The sequence below is a fragment of the Plasmodium chabaudi genome, assembly GCF_900002335.3.
Source record: "Plasmodium chabaudi chabaudi strain AS genome assembly, chromosome: 12".
Classification (NCBI taxonomy): domain Eukaryota; phylum Apicomplexa; class Aconoidasida; order Haemosporida; family Plasmodiidae; genus Plasmodium; species Plasmodium chabaudi.
Genome location: NC_030112.2, coordinates 250,188 through 269,995, shown reverse-complemented (window position 1 = coordinate 269,995; position 19,808 = coordinate 250,188). Strand labels below are relative to the sequence as shown.

General features: G+C 24.1%; 6 protein-coding genes across 6 annotated transcripts; 3 read left to right on the top strand and 3 right to left on the bottom strand.

The window, feature by feature from the left end:
* Positions 1-917: 917 nt before the first annotated feature.
* On the top strand, positions 918-3,060 carry PCHAS_1207600 (tubulin beta chain, putative; the record flags this gene model as incomplete). The annotated part of the gene is made up of 3 exons (XM_016798810.1): positions 918-1,013; positions 1,639-2,591; positions 2,772-3,060. The coding sequence occupies 3 exons, from the start codon at positions 918-920 to the stop codon at positions 3,058-3,060; spliced, it is 1,338 nt and encodes a 445-aa protein (XP_016654178.1).
* A 1,684-nt stretch (positions 3,061-4,744) lies between these two features.
* On the bottom strand, positions 4,745-5,902 carry PCHAS_1207500 (zinc finger (CCCH type) protein, putative; the record flags this gene model as incomplete). Its single annotated transcript, XM_016798809.1, has 1 exon — positions 4,745-5,902. One exon carries the CDS (start codon positions 5,900-5,902, stop codon positions 4,745-4,747), a length of 1,158 nt encoding a protein of 385 aa, XP_016654177.1.
* A 2,203-nt stretch (positions 5,903-8,105) lies between these two features.
* On the bottom strand, positions 8,106-11,036 carry PCHAS_1207400 (protein GPR89, putative; the record flags this gene model as incomplete). The annotated part of the gene is made up of 1 exon (XM_727095.2): positions 8,106-11,036. One exon carries the CDS (start codon positions 11,034-11,036, stop codon positions 8,106-8,108), a length of 2,931 nt encoding a protein of 976 aa, XP_732188.2.
* A 2,620-nt stretch (positions 11,037-13,656) lies between these two features.
* PCHAS_1207300 (26S protease regulatory subunit 4, putative) lies at positions 13,657-15,337 on the top strand (the record flags this gene model as incomplete). The annotated part of the gene is made up of 2 exons (XM_016798808.1): positions 13,657-13,705; positions 14,043-15,337. 2 exons carry the CDS (start codon positions 13,657-13,659, stop codon positions 15,335-15,337), a joined length of 1,344 nt encoding a protein of 447 aa, XP_016654176.1.
* A 577-nt stretch (positions 15,338-15,914) lies between these two features.
* On the bottom strand, positions 15,915-17,221 carry PCHAS_1207200 (AP-5 complex subunit sigma-1, putative; the record flags this gene model as incomplete). The annotated part of the gene is made up of 7 exons (XM_016798806.1): positions 15,915-16,012; positions 16,109-16,160; positions 16,340-16,420; positions 16,523-16,568; positions 16,654-16,761; positions 16,879-17,000; positions 17,117-17,221. 7 exons carry the CDS (start codon positions 17,219-17,221, stop codon positions 15,915-15,917), a joined length of 612 nt encoding a protein of 203 aa, XP_016654175.1.
* Positions 17,222-18,258: 1,037 nt separating this feature from the next.
* On the top strand, positions 18,259-19,431 carry PCHAS_1207100 (endonuclease, putative; the record flags this gene model as incomplete). The annotated part of the gene is made up of 1 exon (XM_739825.2): positions 18,259-19,431. One exon carries the CDS (start codon positions 18,259-18,261, stop codon positions 19,429-19,431), a length of 1,173 nt encoding a protein of 390 aa, XP_744918.2.
* Positions 19,432-19,808: the final 377 nt, after the last annotated feature.

The following is a 19,808-nucleotide window of genomic DNA, read 5'->3' as shown; positions in this document are numbered from 1 at the left end:
TTAGCTTATGCACACAAGTGATTTTCACGCGATAAATTTCTACGAATACAAGCTTAAAATATTTAAAATAGGTATTGTACTTATTTTATACCCTTCATAGGCTTGTGTACACTTTTACATGCGATAATAATTCATATAAATTTCCACGATAGTATTAAATGAGCGCAATAGGATTTTTTATATATGTTTTTTTTTAAACCATTATACAGTATTAAAAAAAGTTAATTGTTCATTTCGCACACACGGAAAAAATTCTCAGAAAAAAAAAATAAAATAAAATAAATAATACAAAATAAAGTACATAAATTATATAAATAATACTTTCATATAGCACTAACGGAAATAATTTATATATATATATTTGCATTTCTTATATTACAAGGTACTATTTGTAAGTCTCCATATGCTTAGGGGAGTATTATTACGTGCGCATTAGCAAACTTTAAGCTATATATATTTTTTGCTATACACTAATAAATAAATAAATAATGTACGACAAATGTACTATGCGTAGTATTAATACAAAATTTTTTACTCACGCACTAATTTATTTTTTACACACTTATAGGAAAAAAAACATAAATGCGTGAATTAATGATTTTATTTTAGCTTATCATATTTATTTATATATATATCATATATATATTCTCTATACATTTTTATATTTTTATTTTCCTTTTTTTTTTACTCTCTCATTTCCTATTATTATTTTTATTTAACTATTATATTTTTCTTATATCTAATTCACCTTTTCTTTTCTGACATTTTATTTCATACTTTTTTTTAAGTTAAGAAAAGTGACATAATTTTTATGTGACATTGATAATACAAAATTGTATATTTATACTTTCTTGAAGTAATATTATATAAAGTAAAGATAATTATATTATCCTTTGAAATTAATATATTAAATAAAAATGAGAGAAATAGTACATGTTCAAGCAGGCCAATGTGGTAATCAAATTGGTGCAAAGTTTTGGGAAGTTATTTCTGATGAGCATGGAATAGATCCAGTAAGGACTTATAAACGAAATATAAGCTTTCTGTGTACATGAAGAGCATGAATACTTTTATAATTTATGTGTATATAAAGAGAACTAATATCAATAGATGTAGTGTATATATATAGACCTTTACACATACATACGTATACACATATGTATGCATTTATGTATAAAACTATGGGCTTTGTATATATAAATGTGTATGCCATCATGAGGATATGAACTCTTTAATATGTTACCATATGTGTGCATATGCTTACATATATGTATTTTTGTGAGCATTATTATGTATGTAAATGTGTGTGATTTGGATATGTAATAAGTTTAATATTGGGCTTTATAAAAAGAATGTATTTTACCCTTCCCACGAAAAAGAGCCATAATGAGCATTGTGTTTTCATATAAATATATATGCCGTGTATCTAAGTGTTTTGTCATTGGATATTTATTTGAACTATCGTGTCATGTGCTATAAGTTCATGGATTGTGATTTTGAAAATGATACTGCACATTATTTACTTTGCATATGTATGCCACTTTTTGCACACTAATATAATTCATGCTATTTGCATTTATTGAACCCTTTTTACCACTTATTACACAAAATAATATACGTAATTTTTGTTTTTTTTAGAGCGGTACCTATAGAGGAGATAGTGATTTACAATTAGAAAGAGTTGACGTTTTCTATAATGAAGCAACTGGAGGTAGGTACGTACCCAGAGCCATATTAATGGACTTAGAACCTGGTACTATGGATAGTGTTCGTGCAGGCCCATTTGGTCAATTATTTAGACCAGATAACTTTGTTTTTGGTCAAACTGGAGCAGGAAATAATTGGGCTAAAGGACACTATACAGAAGGTGCAGAATTAATAGATGCTGTATTAGATGTAGTTAGAAAAGAAGCAGAAGGATGCGATTGTCTTCAAGGATTTCAAATAACTCACTCATTAGGTGGTGGTACTGGTAGTGGTATGGGAACTTTACTTATTAGTAAAATAAGAGAAGAATATCCAGATCGTATTATGGAAACATTTTCTGTTTTCCCATCACCAAAAGTATCTGATACTGTCGTTGAGCCATACAATGCAACATTGTCAGTTCACCAATTAGTAGAAAATGCGGATGAAGTCCAAGTTATCGATAATGAAGCTTTATATGATATATGTTTTAGAACTCTTAAATTAACAACACCAACATATGGTGATTTGAACCATTTAGTTTCAGCCGCTATGTCAGGTGTTACATGCTCCTTAAGATTTCCAGGTCAACTAAACTCTGACTTAAGAAAACTAGCTGTTAATTTAATTCCATTCCCTCGTTTACATTTCTTTATGATCGGTTTTGCTCCATTAACAAGCCGAGGAAGCCAACAATATAGAGCTTTAACTGTACCTGAATTAACTCAACAAATGTTTGATGCTAAAAATATGATGTGTGCTAGTGACCCAAGACACGGAAGATATTTAACTGCATGCGCTATGTTTAGAGGTAGAATGTCAACTAAAGAAGTAGACGAACAAATGCTAAATGTCCAAAATAAAAACTCTTCTTACTTTGTTGAATGGATTCCACACAATACTAAGTAAGACACTTATGAAAATTTTCATCTGAGATTGCCTTACCCAATTATGGCAGATGGCAATGAATTTTGCTCTTTCATATTATTTGTTTGGTTTATTTTACATCGTGAGTTCATAATAAATTCGCTTTGTTTCCATCAATAACATACATTTTTTTTCTTTTTTCTTTTTTCTCAATATAGATCAAGTGTTTGTGATATTCCACCAAAGGGACTCAAAATGGCAGTTACTTTCGTAGGAAATTCCACAGCTATCCAAGAAATGTTCAAAAGAGTATCTGATCAATTTACAGCTATGTTTAGAAGAAAAGCCTTTTTGCACTGGTATACTGGAGAAGGTATGGACGAAATGGAATTTACAGAAGCAGAATCAAACATGAATGATCTTGTTTCCGAATATCAACAATATCAAGATGCAACTGCTGAAGAAGAAGGAGAATTTGAAGAGGAAGAGGGAGACGTTGAAGCTTAAGAAGTTAAACAATGATCCTATATGCATAAAGAAGCATCCGAATTTTAAAACACAGTGATCTCTTAATATGCATATATATATTTATGCATTCTCTTCATATTTTTTCCTTCAATTTCGCACTCCCCTTTTTCTTTTCTTTTTTCTGTTTTTTTGATCGAAACATTGTTAGGCTCGTCATGATAATTTGAATTCATAATATATATGTATGCTTGAAAAAAAGAAAGTAGACGATTACATTTTATTGCATGTTATATAGAGTTTTTTATATATTAATAAAATAAGAAAAAAGAAAAGCAAAAGGGTGAAAATGACACATAAGAAATATATATCCGTATATGCACACATATATTCTATATTTACATCATAAACGTGAAATATTGCACTTATACATATATGTACCTATGTATATTATGAACACGTATATATGCATGGTATGTAATTAAATATTCGTATTCTACGATATCATAGAAATACATATTTATAATTAACTCATTTTATTCTATATGAAAAAGGTGCATATATATTATTATAAATTCAATGTTTTTTCATAAAAAAAATAACGTCTTAATAAGGAACTATATACATTACAAGTATTTAGATTTTTGACACTAAAAAGAAAAAATATCAACTAATTTATTAGTAGAAAATTAATGCCAATATAAAATGTGCAAGGGTTTATAACTTGAAATAGAACAATATATTAAGTTAATAATTATGTAACGATTTAGTATGCTCAAAGCAGCAAATGGGTGAAAAAGAATAGGTATATATATATCATTATTTTAACCCTATTTGTTTGCATACACATGTGGTATTACTTTCACATCAAAATCAGTAACCAATATGTTTTCACAATTTTTTTGAAATACTACTATTTTAAAGGTTTAGTGGAATGCATAATTTAAAAATAAATATGCAAATATATGCCAGTCGATAGAAAGTGCTATGTCGTTTTGTTATTGTACACACAACATATATACAAAAACATTTTGAATACAAATTTCCATACGCTCAAAAATAACAATACATATAATATTTAAAAAAAAATTGGAATATTATATAAATATATGAAAAATAATTTTAAATCAAAAAACAGGCAATAAAGATAATAAACAGAACGAACTATGGCATACGGATCGAACAGTAAACAACAAAATGGAGGATGCATATATATATATGCATGCTTAATATTAATTTGCACTAAGAAAAAGAACAAGAGACGATAAATGATCTTTATCTCTTTTTAAAAAAATAAAAATATTTTTGTAAATAAAAATCATGATTACTTAAAAAATATTATAGATTCCCAAATTAGTATATCTACATATATGCATGTATTTCCAGTTTTGTTATAAAAAGGAAAAAATAAGAATGCATTGTAGTATGGTAATAAGATAAGAACTACATTAATGAGCAAATATATTTCTTTTAATTTTATAAAATCACTATGGAAAATATGTATTTATATTGATAGGCCAATCCCCGCTTTAACTTTATAAGTGTTGTCTTTTTGATTCTATTCATCTTGTAAATTTTTTTTTACTTCATACAATATTTTAAATATTTAACATAGTTACTGCTTCACATTTTATTCTTTACATAGTGTAGAAAAATTATAAAATTTATTATTTGTTTACATGAAATTATAAAAATATACTATATCTCTTTTTCTTCCGAATTCCTATTAATATATATATAAATTTTCTCTTTTTTTGGAGAGTTCACTTATGCTTTTATAAATATCTTTTAGATATTCAGAATTTGTTTCTGAATGCTTTTTATTATTATTCGAAATGATTTCTCCTTGGTCATTTTGATGCTTTTCCAAATTGTTTTGAATATTGTTATTCATTTCTGTACATATTTTTTTATCGAAATTTGTATGATAATCATTTTTTTGTGTAAGAAAACCAAAATTAAATGAGCTCATGTCATAAGATATATTTTCATCGCCTTCGAATATTTGAATGTAGTTATAACTGTTATTTTTACTACTACAATTCGTACTTCCACAAATTTGTTTGTCACCAGATATGGGATAATCATTCATATACATGTTAGGAAATATATCAAAATATGAATTTGCAACTTTGTTATCATTTATGTTATCTTTATCATTTCCATACATAAAACAGTCGTCAAAATAGGAAAAATCGCTGTCTATAGTTGATAAATTTTCTAGGAGTTTAAAATTATACATCATAGAACTATCATCCTTGCTATTTCTTATTTCTTTTTTATTATTAAACATTTCATGTTTATGCTTTGAATTATTTTTGTTCAAATTAAAATCCCAATTTACACTTTCAGTAGCATAATAAATTTCTTCCTTCTTCTGCTTTTCTTTCTGAATTTTCTCAAATATTTTTTGTGTATCCTTTGTGATTATATTTTCTTTTTTTTTTCCAATTTTTTTTGGTGTTTTGTTTTCGATTTTTTTGTTAATTTTGTCATTCCAGTTACGTTTGGTCTGGAGGCTTATTTGTGATTCTGTTTTGAGTGGTCTAATTTCTTCTATTCCATGAGCAAATCTGCATTTCCATTGATTCATACATTTTTTCTTTTTCCAAAAATAGCATAAGTTAGTTTTGTAAGTAGACAAATTGGTACTTGGCTGTAAGTTTTCAATTCCATGAGCATATGCACAAAGATGATTATTACATGGTATATTTTTTTTTAAACTGCTACATAACTTTGTGTTTTTTAAATCTGGTAATGGCTTTAATTCTTCTAACACATGAGCAAAGTTGCAGTTTTTTTTGTTTGTACATTTGTTTTCTAAAAAATGTTTACATATTTTGGTTTTAGAAAATTGATGCTTTATTTCAATAGACGTATTCATTTTTAGATGTACAATTAAATTTTTTTTTTATAAAAATAAGAATATATAGATAACAATGTATAAAAGTTTTTATTATAAAAATATAATTTATTGGGGTAAATACAAAATATAAATCGAAGTACAAATAATTCTATATTACACAATAACTATGGATGGAAATTCAATTACAACTTTATATTTCATATATGCATAAATACACTCTTTAATATGAGAACAATAAAAAACGGCGTTATCACTTAATTATGTTCAGAAAAAAAATTATGAAAATAAATTAAATACATCCAGATAAGACATGGAAAATATTTACTCGCTATGCTCAAAAATAGGGTAACAAACTATAGAGAAAAAATTTCGTATATAAAATTATTCACAACGAAAAAATACTGTGCTGCCAGATTGAACATACATAAATTTACAAGTAGACTCTATTAAATATCAAAATAGTTTTCAATTTTTATAAAAAATATAAAAATGAACAATAATGTTACCAAAAATGTTATAAAATGGAAAATGAGAAGAAATATGTTTTTTTAAAAAATGTTGAAAAATATAAATAAATATTATAATTATATAAATTAAATAAATATATATTTAAAGAAGAATTTATAAATATATAAAATAAACAATATACATATTTCATACATCTATATACTACGCATGCTTGAATATTTTAAAAAGATCGGATCAAATTTAATCGAAAAATGTCAAGTTTGCTTTAATCTGGCATTTGATATATAGCGAATTTATGATAAAATAATGAAACTCTATAAATGCACTTTTAAAAATAATAGTTTGATGACAATTCCAAGCTTATCTCATATTTGTCATAATAGACAAGATAAATAAATGGAAAGACGTTGCACATTTTAATAATCTATGTAACAAGGGCGTTATATTTGAATTTAATTTTTTTATATTTATAATTTTTTATATTAAAAACGAAAAAAATCAAAATTTATTAAAAAACAATTTTTGTTAGATCTTTTTTTTAAGGGTGCCTAAATAATTGTCTATATTTATGTCGATTTATATTAATATAACCAATACGAAAAATATATGCAATTGCATATATACGTATCATCAGGAGATATATTTGGAGCTCTCGTTAAGTTTTACTCGGAGGGGGGCGGAACATTTTATTTGTATATAAATATTAGACAAAATACATGCACATGCATATACTTTCTTTGATTACATGTATTTATTTTTTTTTAATTCTATATAATTTTCGAAACAAGTCTCCGAAAATAATTTAAAAATTTTTTAAATCACCATATTTATCATTTAAAAAAAATTAATTCCATTAAAAGTACCAAATAAAAATTTATGAAATAAAAAAATGCAACAAAATATAGCAAATACTTAGCAAAATTAGTTGTCTTATCAAGGAGACTCATATATTTGAAAATAGACAGTATGTTTGAAATAAATAAGGCTCATATATTGCATGTTGTTATGCAATATGCTCTTTTATGCAAAAGAATATTTATATCTTCCTTATAGTTTATATAATTTTTAATATTTTGAATTTTATTAAACAACCAGATTGAATGTTAGTCTTTAAATTATTTGTAAATGAATAAAAATGAAAAATCGACGCTAAAAAAAGCCCGAACATGCTCTTTTTATATAATCATTTTTCAAGGATTAAAAAAGGAAGAAATAAAAAAATGTAAAGGAACTTGTTGACAATGGTTCCATTATAAATATAAAAACAAAAAGAAGTTAATAATTTGTATATACCACAAGTCTTACTATGACATGTATATTTTCGATGATTTTGTATTATGTGCATATTTACACTTTTATTCTTAAAAAAAAAAAAAATAAGTTTTAAATTATGAATAACTAAAAGTTTATGGATATACATATTAGTTTATATATATAATATATGTAGACACATATATAGGAATTCTTGGAAAGAGTTAATTAAAAATGGATAATAATAATAAATGTAGGCATATATACATATATATGCTATGTAATATATAAATAAAAATAAAGAGGTTTCACATATAATAAAATTAAAATGAATGAATTAACAAAATAGTGATGCACACATTTATATATAGGTACATATATTATTATTATTTATTTTCGACAAGTATTCACAAGAATAGTAATAAAAATACATAAAACATGAAATTTCAAAAAAATATACATATCTGAGAAAAAAAATATTTTAAAAAAGATATGTAAAAATTTAAAAGAAATAAAAATATAGCATATGTAAAACAAAAAAAGTAAAAGTAGTAGCAAATGACGATATAAAAACATAATCTGAGTGTATATGAAAAACATTATAGTCATAATTATCTCCTGCGGCAAAATTCATTGTATGCTCATAATTTACTGGTAAATATGAAGCTAAAATTAAAGAATTTGTTACAAAATAAAGGCCCATTAATTCTGATATTAAAAGTATCCACATATTGGAGAATAATTTAAAATAAAAAGAAAAATTTGTTGATATTTGTATAACTTGTTGTAGAAATTTCTTCATATTAATTGCAACGATATATGAAATATATATTAATGATATATATGGTGCATATATAATAGCTATATTATATTTAATCTTAAAAAATAAGCAGATTTTTTCAATTAATTTTGAAAATGGATCTCTTATATATATTCTTATAAATATAATATTTAATATCGATGCAATAATTTTATAAATAAGAGTTAAAAACATAATTGAATTTAAAAAGACATTTATTTTTCCAAATAAACTATTTGTATTTTTTTGGATTTCAATTTTTCGACTTAATATATCATTTAAAGAATAGTACATACTTGTATTTGTATAAACGATATTTTCAATTTCCTTTTTAAGCTTATTATAACTTTCTATATTATTATCCACATCATTTGTGTTATTATAAGAAATATCTTTATCAGTATTTGTGTTACTATAATTGTCTATATCAGGATAAGCATGATGCATGCCATCCATTTTATAAGATCGTGTTTTATTTTCATTATCTATATCCATTTTAGGTTTTTTTAATTTATATAAATGTTTTAAGCCCTCGATTTGTTCCCTATTTGTTTTATTATAAAATTTCTTCATATGCTGATTTTCAGGAAACGACACACTTTTAAAAATTTGATTTGCATCTGGGGTTTCTTTCTTTGTTTTTTTATCAACGCAATTTGTATCGGTTTTACTATTGGTATCACTAGCATCATTATTATCAGTTTTATCGTTGGTCATAACAGAATTTTCATCGTTTTGTTTATCTTCTAAGTCATCCGCATCCCTCTTAGGAATAGTAGTCAGTGATTTGCATGTAATTAAAATCTGCTCTTCATCTGAGCTACTATCTTTTTCTCGATCAGAATTAATATTTAAATTCGTTTTCGTCAAAATATAAGGAGAACTATTTGACCTTTTTAATACATAATCATTATTTTCATTTATATTTTTATAAAAATAATTAATTGCTGTTGATTCATGGTCACTTAAATTACCATTTGATTTTCGAAGTTTGTGTTTTTTTAAAGAACGTAAATTTAATTCTTCATATTCATTTGCGTTAATGTTATTATTTAATAAATCCATATTTAAATCCGAATAATTATATTGCATATCTTTTTCATAATCAAACAGACCTTTACTTTTAAATGTGCAGATAGATTTCAATTTACTTTTGAATCCAGCAAAAGAAGAAAATCTTCTAGTATTATCTTCTTGATTATTGTTACTATTATTATTACAATATTCATTAGGTCCATTGGTAGTAAAACTAGTTTTACTATGAACTGTATCAATGCTATTTTTTTTATAATTAATATCATTGATATTCTTATCTATGCTGGTACTATTTTTGGTATTTCTCTTTTTGAAGTTAAACGCAGTCATATTTATATTCGATTTATCCATAAAAGATACATCATTTAGGATATAGGGGATGTTTATTGTTTTCCTATGTCTTTCAATTCTATTGTGTTCTTTGTCTGAATTAAATGATTTTTTGTTTTTATTCAAAAGCCCTAGAGGAAATATACTCGTTCTTGTTGATAAAAAATTTAAATCATTTTTTGGATCACCATTAAAATTGGTAGAATTATTATTAATGCTATTTTTTATATTAAATTTACTCTCAATTTTTTGTAGTTGTTCCTTTTTAAAAATATACTTCGTAAAATTGATAAGAATCCTCTCTTCTATATTATAAATTTGAATTTGGATTTTAGGTAAATTTAAATAATAAACAAATGTTATAATGTAATCATAAATAAAATACATAGATGATATTCCAGCAACAATAGAATTCGTTGTTACACCTAATGCACATAAATTTATTAACAATTCTCTAATAACAAATTGATAGAAATACATAAAATGATTTAATATAATAAAAATTAATATATTAATAAAATTATAAAGTTGGTAAAAAATATTTTGAATTTTTGTCTTTTTATTTTCTTTGTATTCATATTTTTGATTTATATTATCATAATCGATACATTTGTTTTTATTTTGGATATAAAGATAAAACATTCTTTTATTAAACTCTTTAATTCTATTTTTATTTTGATTAATCTTGGTATATAATATATATTCTCTAAATATTAACGCATTATCATCTGCAATAACATAATTGTAATTTTTTTTATAAATCATCTTTTTCAATTCTACTAAGCCTAACCACAAAAATGATAAAAATATAATACTCCTAAATATGAAGAAGTATTTTTTAATCTTCGTACTCCCTCCATTTTTTTCTTTATATATTTGACTAATCTTAATGTAATATTTTTTTATTAGTTTTATATGTGAGTGGGAATAAAATCCAGGGGATAATATTTCTTTATAATTTCTCGAATCAAATATTGTATTAATAAATTCTATTGGTATAACTATATATAATAAGCACATTAATATACATATATTTATATGCCAAATATATGTTATCATAACACTTGATATCAAATTAGACAATTCCAATATAAAAAGAGAAAATATAGACATACATGCTAAAAAGGTTATGAAAAATATGTTCTTATTAAATTGGTTTGAGTAATTCAATATGTCCAAATACCTTAATAAGTAATGTGCTGATACCTTATAAAATATCCCGTGTAGAAAAATAATAGCTATCACTTCACACACAAATTTGGTATACATTTTATTTGCAATAAACAAAATGGGAATTTATTATACACACACAGAAATATCATCATTTAAAAATATACACACATATGAATATATATTATGTAAAAATAGAAGAAAATACAAACGAATTTGCATAACTATAATTTAACGTACCAATATATATGTAAATTAATAACAATTTTATATATAAAAGAATGTACGAATAAATGCATATGTATGGGTGTTATACATTGCATATAGAATGAATTGCGTTTATATTTTTTTTTGTTTTTTTGTTTTTATTTTTTCTTTTTTTTCCGATTTTTATTGTTTTCCATTTTACAAAAATTTATTCCATTTTAGGCAATAAAAATGTACATTATAAATTATATGCACGATTAAATATGGTGAAATGTAAAAATATTCGAAAAACACCAAAACAAAAAAATATCAAATTGAAAAAGTATAATGCGCATTTATATGTATATATATTTTTTAAATTATATTTTCCATTAGTTTCACAAATAAATTGCTAAATAAGAGTAACAAAAAATAATTTTAAAAATCAAAAAATGATATTTTAGAGAAATATTAAATAAAATAAAAATAACTGTGGCAATTACATTAAAATATAAGTTAAAAAAAATAATATTTACTATTTTTTTAAAACATGGCGAAAGATAAATACCAAACGTTAAAAAAAAATAAAATAAATACCTACACGCAAACTATATGCATATATAAAAATATTTGTTAATATACTAATTATACGTATAATTATAAATTCTTAATATTAAAATTAGGCACATTTAGGCATTTGCCACCGCGCTTCGCATACATTTCATACAAATATAAATACTATAAACATATATCACCATTTTTAAATTGTCTACATCAACAACTTTTACTATATTACATTTTTTCAAAATTTAATGTAAATTAATAGTAAAATAAATGAGAAAACGAAAAACGTCGAATAAAAATAAAGGTGTATTTTGTTATTACTACATTTATAAATGCACATATATTTTTTCATAAAGATATATGGAAAAATATGCATATGCAGACAAATATGTATTGTTGGATTTGTGAAACAAAAGAGAAAATGAAATAATGCAAAAGACTAATAATGCATTTTTTCGAATAATATTTTATATTTAAAACTTTTTTAAAATTTTAATAATAATAATAAAAATATATTCACCATATAAAAAGTTTATAGACTGGCATTAAGATAGAAATATGAAAAAAAGCATGTCCCCGTTTTTTGCTTGATATTGGGGTATTACTACAACACAAATAAGTTTAAGACTCTTTAATTTAATAGTATATTATTTGATACATCTTCATAAAAGTTTTTAATTTACACTTGTGAACATAAATTGGAAATAATAATTTGTGCATAGATAATGTGTGTAGAAAACTCTTTTTTTAACATAGGCAAATTAAATAATAACTTCTTTTTGTAAACTTATAAATAGATTAAATGTGAATATAGAAAAATGCGACGTATCACTGGTTTAATTTAATAATACCACTTATGAATACATTTATATATATAAACATAATTCATAATATAGCAAAAAGTGTGTTTACCCCCAAAAAATAAGATATAAAGAAAAAAATTAGGGATAGAAATAATAACAATCGAAAAACATGGACAAGAAATCTGTTTTTATTATTGTAATACATAAGACGATATTATTATTATATATGTGAATTATTCAGGAATACATTTATGAATATACATATGCAAATATATAAACATAAGTAGTAATATATATGTGAATGTTTACATGAGAAAATGTTAATAACATTAATTTCTTGGAAAATTTTATACAACAAAAGATCGAAAAAATGCTAATAAATATTGCTTAATTATTTTTTATGCTTTCATTATATTAAATAGAAAATGTACATAATGTAATATGTCCTTGTAAAGGAATAATCATTGTGTACATAAATTACATATAAATGCTACTTAAAAATATTCCTAAATTTTCCTTTATTTTAATTAAGCATAATTAAAAAAAATTGATAATTTATAATAAACAATTTTTTAGCATTTTTCTCTTTGAATATAAAGCAAAATATACAATTTTCGGCATTAGCCATATATTCTTAAATACTAATTTTTTTAAGGCGGAATATTTATTTTTACTGCATTATATACAATAATACGTACGTGTATTTATGCTTTACATATAAATATATATAACATTATATGCGTAATTCTTTACCTTAACGATTGCATATCTCTAGAAACCAAAGGCTAATGTGTGAATAGTGCGAACATCAAAAAAACGAAAAAAAAACTGCGAAAATAAATAACATGTGGATAAATTATTAAAAGAAATGAATATCTTGAAAAACAAAAGGAAAAAAGTTTAAATTAAATAAGATTCTAAAAGAAATATTAAATATTTTAAAATTGTGGGATTTGTTAGGAAAAAAATATATTGTATATTATTATTGATACATATAAATTTGTTACATATAATATATGCATGAAATTGGTATGTAAATGAATATATTATTTATATAGCTACAAAAAAGATAGAAAATACTAAAGATTGGTATTTTGATTACAAAAAGAAAAAAAATATATATTTGTGTACATATTTATACGTGCTTATAAACATATGGTATAGTTATGGGGAACGCACAAGGTGGTATGAATAATAATCCCTATGGATTTTTAGGTAGATAAAACTATTTTTTTCTAAAATATGTAATCTATGATTGAAGCTGTTTATTTGCAATACATAAATGTAGCGAAGTGTGAATGAGCATATATACATCCCTATGCATATTTTTTGGAACTATTACAAAATTTTTTTTAATGAGAAAATCCCCAAAGAAAAGGGGGTATAATTGCGCTCATAAAGCTACAAATAGTGATAGGGAATGGATATGCTTCTTTGTATATATATAATGCGTATTTAAGAAAAAGCGTCACTTGCAGCATTTTGTTTCATTATATTTATACCCTTACTTATTTGCATTAATTTATGCTTACTTCTCATTTCTATTTCGCAGGGAAAAAAGATGATAAAGACAAAGGAAAGGATAAGGAAAAAAAAAAGCTGGAAAGCTCCCCTCCATCACATATAGGGAAAAGAAAAAAAAAGAAAAAGGGAGCCACTGGACATTCCAAATTGCCTACTGTTACTCCTAATACAAAATGTCGGTTAAAATTATTGAAATTAGAAAGGATAAAAGATTATTTGTTATTAGAAGAAGAATTTATAACAAACCAAGAACAGATAAAAACAACGGATGATAAAAATTATGGAAAATTGAAAATTGACGATTTAAGAGGTTCACCTATGAGTGTTGGAACATTAGAAGAATTGATTGATGAAAATCATGGAATTATAGCTACCTCTGTAGGTCCAGAATATTATGTAAATATATTATCATTTGTCGATAAAGATTTATTAGAACCTGGATGTTCAGTTTTATTAAATAATAAAACTAATAGTGTTGTAGGTATACTATTAGATGAGGTTGACCCATTAGTATCTGTTATGAAAGTTGAAAAGGCCCCACTAGAATCATATGCTGATATTGGTGGATTAGAATCACAAATACAAGAAATAAAAGAAGCAGTTGAATTACCCTTAACTCATCCTGAATTATATGAAGACATTGGTATTAAACCCCCCAAAGGTGTGATTTTATATGGTCCACCTGGTACTGGAAAAACATTATTAGCAAAAGCTGTAGCAAATGAAACATCTGCTACATTTTTAAGAGTTGTAGGTTCTGAGTTAATACAAAAATATTTAGGAGATGGTCCCAAATTAGTTAGAGAAATGTTTAAGGTTGCTGAAGATCATGCACCTTCTATTGTTTTTATTGATGAAATTGATGCAGTTGGTACAAAAAGATATGAAGCAACAAGTGGTGGAGAAAGAGAAATTCAAAGAACTATGTTAGAATTATTAAATCAATTAGATGGATTTGATTCACGAGGTGATGTTAAAGTTATTATGGCTACTAATAGAATTGATTCTTTAGATCCAGCTTTAATCAGACCAGGTAGAATAGATAGAAAAATTCAACTACCAAATCCAGATACCAAAACTAAGAGAAGAATTTTCCAAATACATACTAGTAAAATGACAATGTCTCCTGATGTAGATCTAGAAGAATTTGTAATGTCAAAAGATGAATTATCCGGTGCTGATATCAAAGCTATATGTACGGAAGCAGGTTTATTAGCTCTTCGAGAAAGAAGAATGAAAATTACCCAACTCGATTTGCGTAAGGCAAGAGATAAAGCTTTGTATCAGAAAAAGGGAAACATACCAGAGGGCTTATATTTGTAAAATACTCTTTATTGTGTATATGTGGATACCTAATCATACGTAACTGTGTAAATATGCGCATGTGCATATGTTTATTCATATATGCAAAGACGCATACATATTGATTAGTGCATAAAAAGGTAAAAAAAATTATAATAAAATTTTTTAACTAATTTAATGAAATATCACATTGTACTAAAATAATGGATATGTCTATAATATTATGCTCATTGTAAGCAGCGAGGAAAATGAAACAATATATTTATTTTATATAATTGTGAATTTTTTTGTTAATACATATATATATAGGTACATGTGTATATATATATAAATATATACTTATATTTTTTTTCTACAAACTTTAAACAATTTACGCACTTATTTTAAAAGCAATGTAAAAATAATGGCATAAATATACTGAAAAAAAGTCAAAAATTTATTGTACCAAACAATAAATCCGATGAGAAAATGCTCATAAAAGTGGTTGCAAAAAATGCAGGTACATAATATATTCCTACATTTCAGAAAATTTTTATTAATTTTATTAAGTATTCCTAAGACACTAAAATATAGTTAGTATACTTTTTTAAACAAATCATCATTCTTTCTTTGGGGTTCCTTTTTCACCTAGAAATTCTTTAACTTTGTTACTTAAAATTTGAATGTAGTCAGGAGTTAAAATCATAAATTGTCCTTCTGTGAAAATGAGGAATAGATAATCAAATACATGTGTGTATATATTAAATCCAAATGATAAATAATAAAGGTTATATTTAACATAATTTTATTAACTTGGAAGAAAAAAGTAGAGTATAGCTAGTACTGTATCAGGGTTAAACTTGTTCTATAAAAAAGTCAAAAGTTGAAAATGCATTTTATATCGTTATATGAATACAAGATGGTGTTACATCATTTTAAGAATTGTTGTAACAGAAATTTTGTCATATTATTTGACACATAAGCATTATTAAAAAGTATTTAAATGATGTCTGATTCAATATATATAGCGATAAATTATATAACCATATTATTTTTGTTGGATTTGCCTAATTTTTCGTAATTCTCCATTAAAACATATATTAATGTATTCAAGAAATTGTCAGCCTATTGATATTTTCGAAAGTAAAAAAATGCTCATTATTCTTATGCATGTGACGTTTTGTTTATATTATTATGTAGGCAGCTATATTTATTTTTGTTATTAACCATGTGAATATTTTCATGTGGGAAAAACATCAGGGTATAGCAAACCCTAATAAAGTAGGGAAAGATAAAGTAAATTATTATATATATTTTTAATATAAATAAAATGTGTATATTAAATTATTTGAACATACTTATTTAAAACTTTCCACATTATATTTATTTTGTTTTTAAAAAGGGAAATATTTTCTATTTTAAAAAATCCTTCATTGTCTATTTTAAATTCATTATTGGGTGCCCTACTAGAAAGACAACATTTTTGTATGCATACTTTTATTGAGCTAAATACATATACAAAAGAATATAAGCATGAATAAATAAAGTTATGGTTATATATGTATGTTATAATATTTGAGTACCTTGGGATAAAAACACCAAATATATCTAAATATTTATCTTTATTGTTTTTATTAGTATTTTCATAATTTTCTTTATCTTCTTTATAATAGTTTATTTCTTCAATAACCTTTTTAATAATTATCTATTTAATAGAATTTCATATACAATATTAAGGTAAAATATTTTCACATTATTGTTGTTCATTTATTGGGTCATTTGTTTAGGAATATGCAGGTGTAATCTTTTTGTGATTCTTACTTGCTGTCTAGAAGTTTGATTTATATCATTATTAACTAAGTTGTAATAGGTACTAAAATAAAGCTGTTCCGATTCAGAAGAATGAATTATTATTCCGTACACCATTTTCCTCCCTTTTTAATTTATAAGCACACACACACATATATATAGGTACATTACTAGGGAGTTTACAAACGGGTAACCAAATATATTAATATATTCAAAGCATGATGAATATTATAGGGGGTATGAATAAATGAGGTTATTTACATGCACTATAATAATGCAAAGAATATCATAAAGTCTGCTATTATCATTGAAAAGTATATATATTTTAAAAAATAATTATATACACATATATATTTTTTATTTTAGATTTTTTCCTTTTTTTTTAATAATTTATAAATCAATTACACAATTAGAAATTGCTATGGAGATATATTAATTCATCGGTTATAATTTTTTTTTTTCACAAGCTATTATTATAAAAAAATGATATACTAGAATTGTGATTTTTTTACTTTTATTTTTTAAAACAAAGATATACGCAATTACACTTATAAATAAATATATATATAAATTTATAAGGAAAAATAAAGAAAAAAATATATATAATTTTCTTTTTTTGTGTATGCGCTCTATATTTTGCATTATTGTTTTAAGGTGTTACACTTTTAACACAAATAACTTATACATATAATATTATGAAAACTTGTATTATTGATTATATTATATGATATTTTTGTTTTCGTATAGTGTATACATTCCTAATTAGTATTACTCGTGTAAAAGAAAAAAAGAAAAACCCAATAATATAAAAGATATACATATAAGTAACCACAATGAATGAATAAAATACATATACCAAGGTAACTTTAAATTGTTGAAAGAACGGATTAAATTCTGCAATTTTTTTAATTTAAAAAAAAAATATAAAACATTTGTAAGGCTATTACAATTTAAGAAATATAATGTGTCCCTCATTATTCACCCATTAGGTATGCGCCAGACATATTCGTACTAGTGTAATGCATATAATATATAACATAGGGTATATTATAGGGCCCAAATCCATATGTAATTATCCATATTAAACATAAATGGTGTTTTTTTTTCTTGTTTTTCTGCCCCCTTCAGATTTTATATAAGCGATATAGAATATTATGACCATTAAAGGGTTTATATCATTTATACACAAAAAAATTCCTAGTACCATTAAAAAAATCGATGACATAAAAAGCTTTGAAGGAAAGAAGTTTATAATTGATGGTACATTTTTTATTTACAAATTTATGTATGTTGCTTGGAAACACATATTAAATGACAAAAACCGGGACAGCAAGTATAAAGCTAATGAGTTAGGTACATATATATTAATAAGGCAATATATTATTAAAAAAAGTATAGAATTATTAAAAAATCAACATGAATATTTTAAATCATTAAAGATAAATACTCTTTATATAATTGAAGATATTGGGGCTAGGTGTGAATTACAACCTATCGACTTCAAATGTAAAAGACATGTATGGAAAGAAAGGGATACAATACGAAAAAAAAAAAAATTGTTCGATATACTAAATGCAGATGCTCATAAAAATATACTGAATTCTTCTGATGGATTAAGCGATACAAGTAGTAGTAGCATTGGTAGCATTCTCAATGGGAGTTCAAAAAAAATCACAAATATAATTACCCCATTTTGTGATAAAAAAGTGAGTCCAAATAAAATTTGTGAAAGAAAAATCGGAAAAAAAGAAAAGGTTGAGATAATTGTCGATGAAGATGGTACTCATGATTTGTTTAAAAAAAATATATTTATAAAAATAAATTCTCAGACTGCTAATGATATATATAATTATCTGTTATTAGAAAAGATCCCTATTTTTATAACAAAAAATGATGCAGAAAAAGAGTGTGCAATCCAATGTTCTCATGAAAAAGACATTGTTGTATCTGATGATACAGATGCATTAGCATTCGGAGCCCCCAATTTAATCCGATTCATAACTAATAAAAAAAAAAGGCATATAATTAATAAAGATGAGATTTTGAGTGAATTGGATATAAATTATGAACAGTTTATAGATTTTTGTATTTTATCAGGCTGTGATTATAGTGCAAAAATACCAGGTATTGGTCCAATAAAAGCTTATGAAATTATTAAGAAATATAAAACTATAGAAAGCTTTTTAGAATCGAGTGCGTTTGACAAATATTCTAATACCAAACGCTTCAACCAAAAACTTAGTGATGTATCGATGACATTAAAGGATTATATCCTTAATGAATTTACATATGAGCAGGCTAGAAAAATATTCTTTAATTCGTACTAGTTGATACATATACTTTCATGTCTTATGCCAACTGAATCCGATGAAACATTATATACTTTAAATATACTTTTATTTTTTTGTCACTTTTTTATATGCTAATTTTTTAAACTGCGATATATTTCTTTCTTACTTTATTTTTAACAAAACATAGAATTCTTAAAATTTTTTTAAATTTTCAAAATAGTATAATATTGAAAGAGCGCACATATTTGGCTTAGTGGCCCATGTGCAATAGTTTATTATATAAAAATTTAAATCAAATATATTAACAAAATAAAATTAAATTTTGGGTGAACAGAAAAAAAAATTGTCATATGATTTATTAAAAAAATTATAACTAATGAATAATGAATAAGCGAATGTAGAAAATTGGTAAT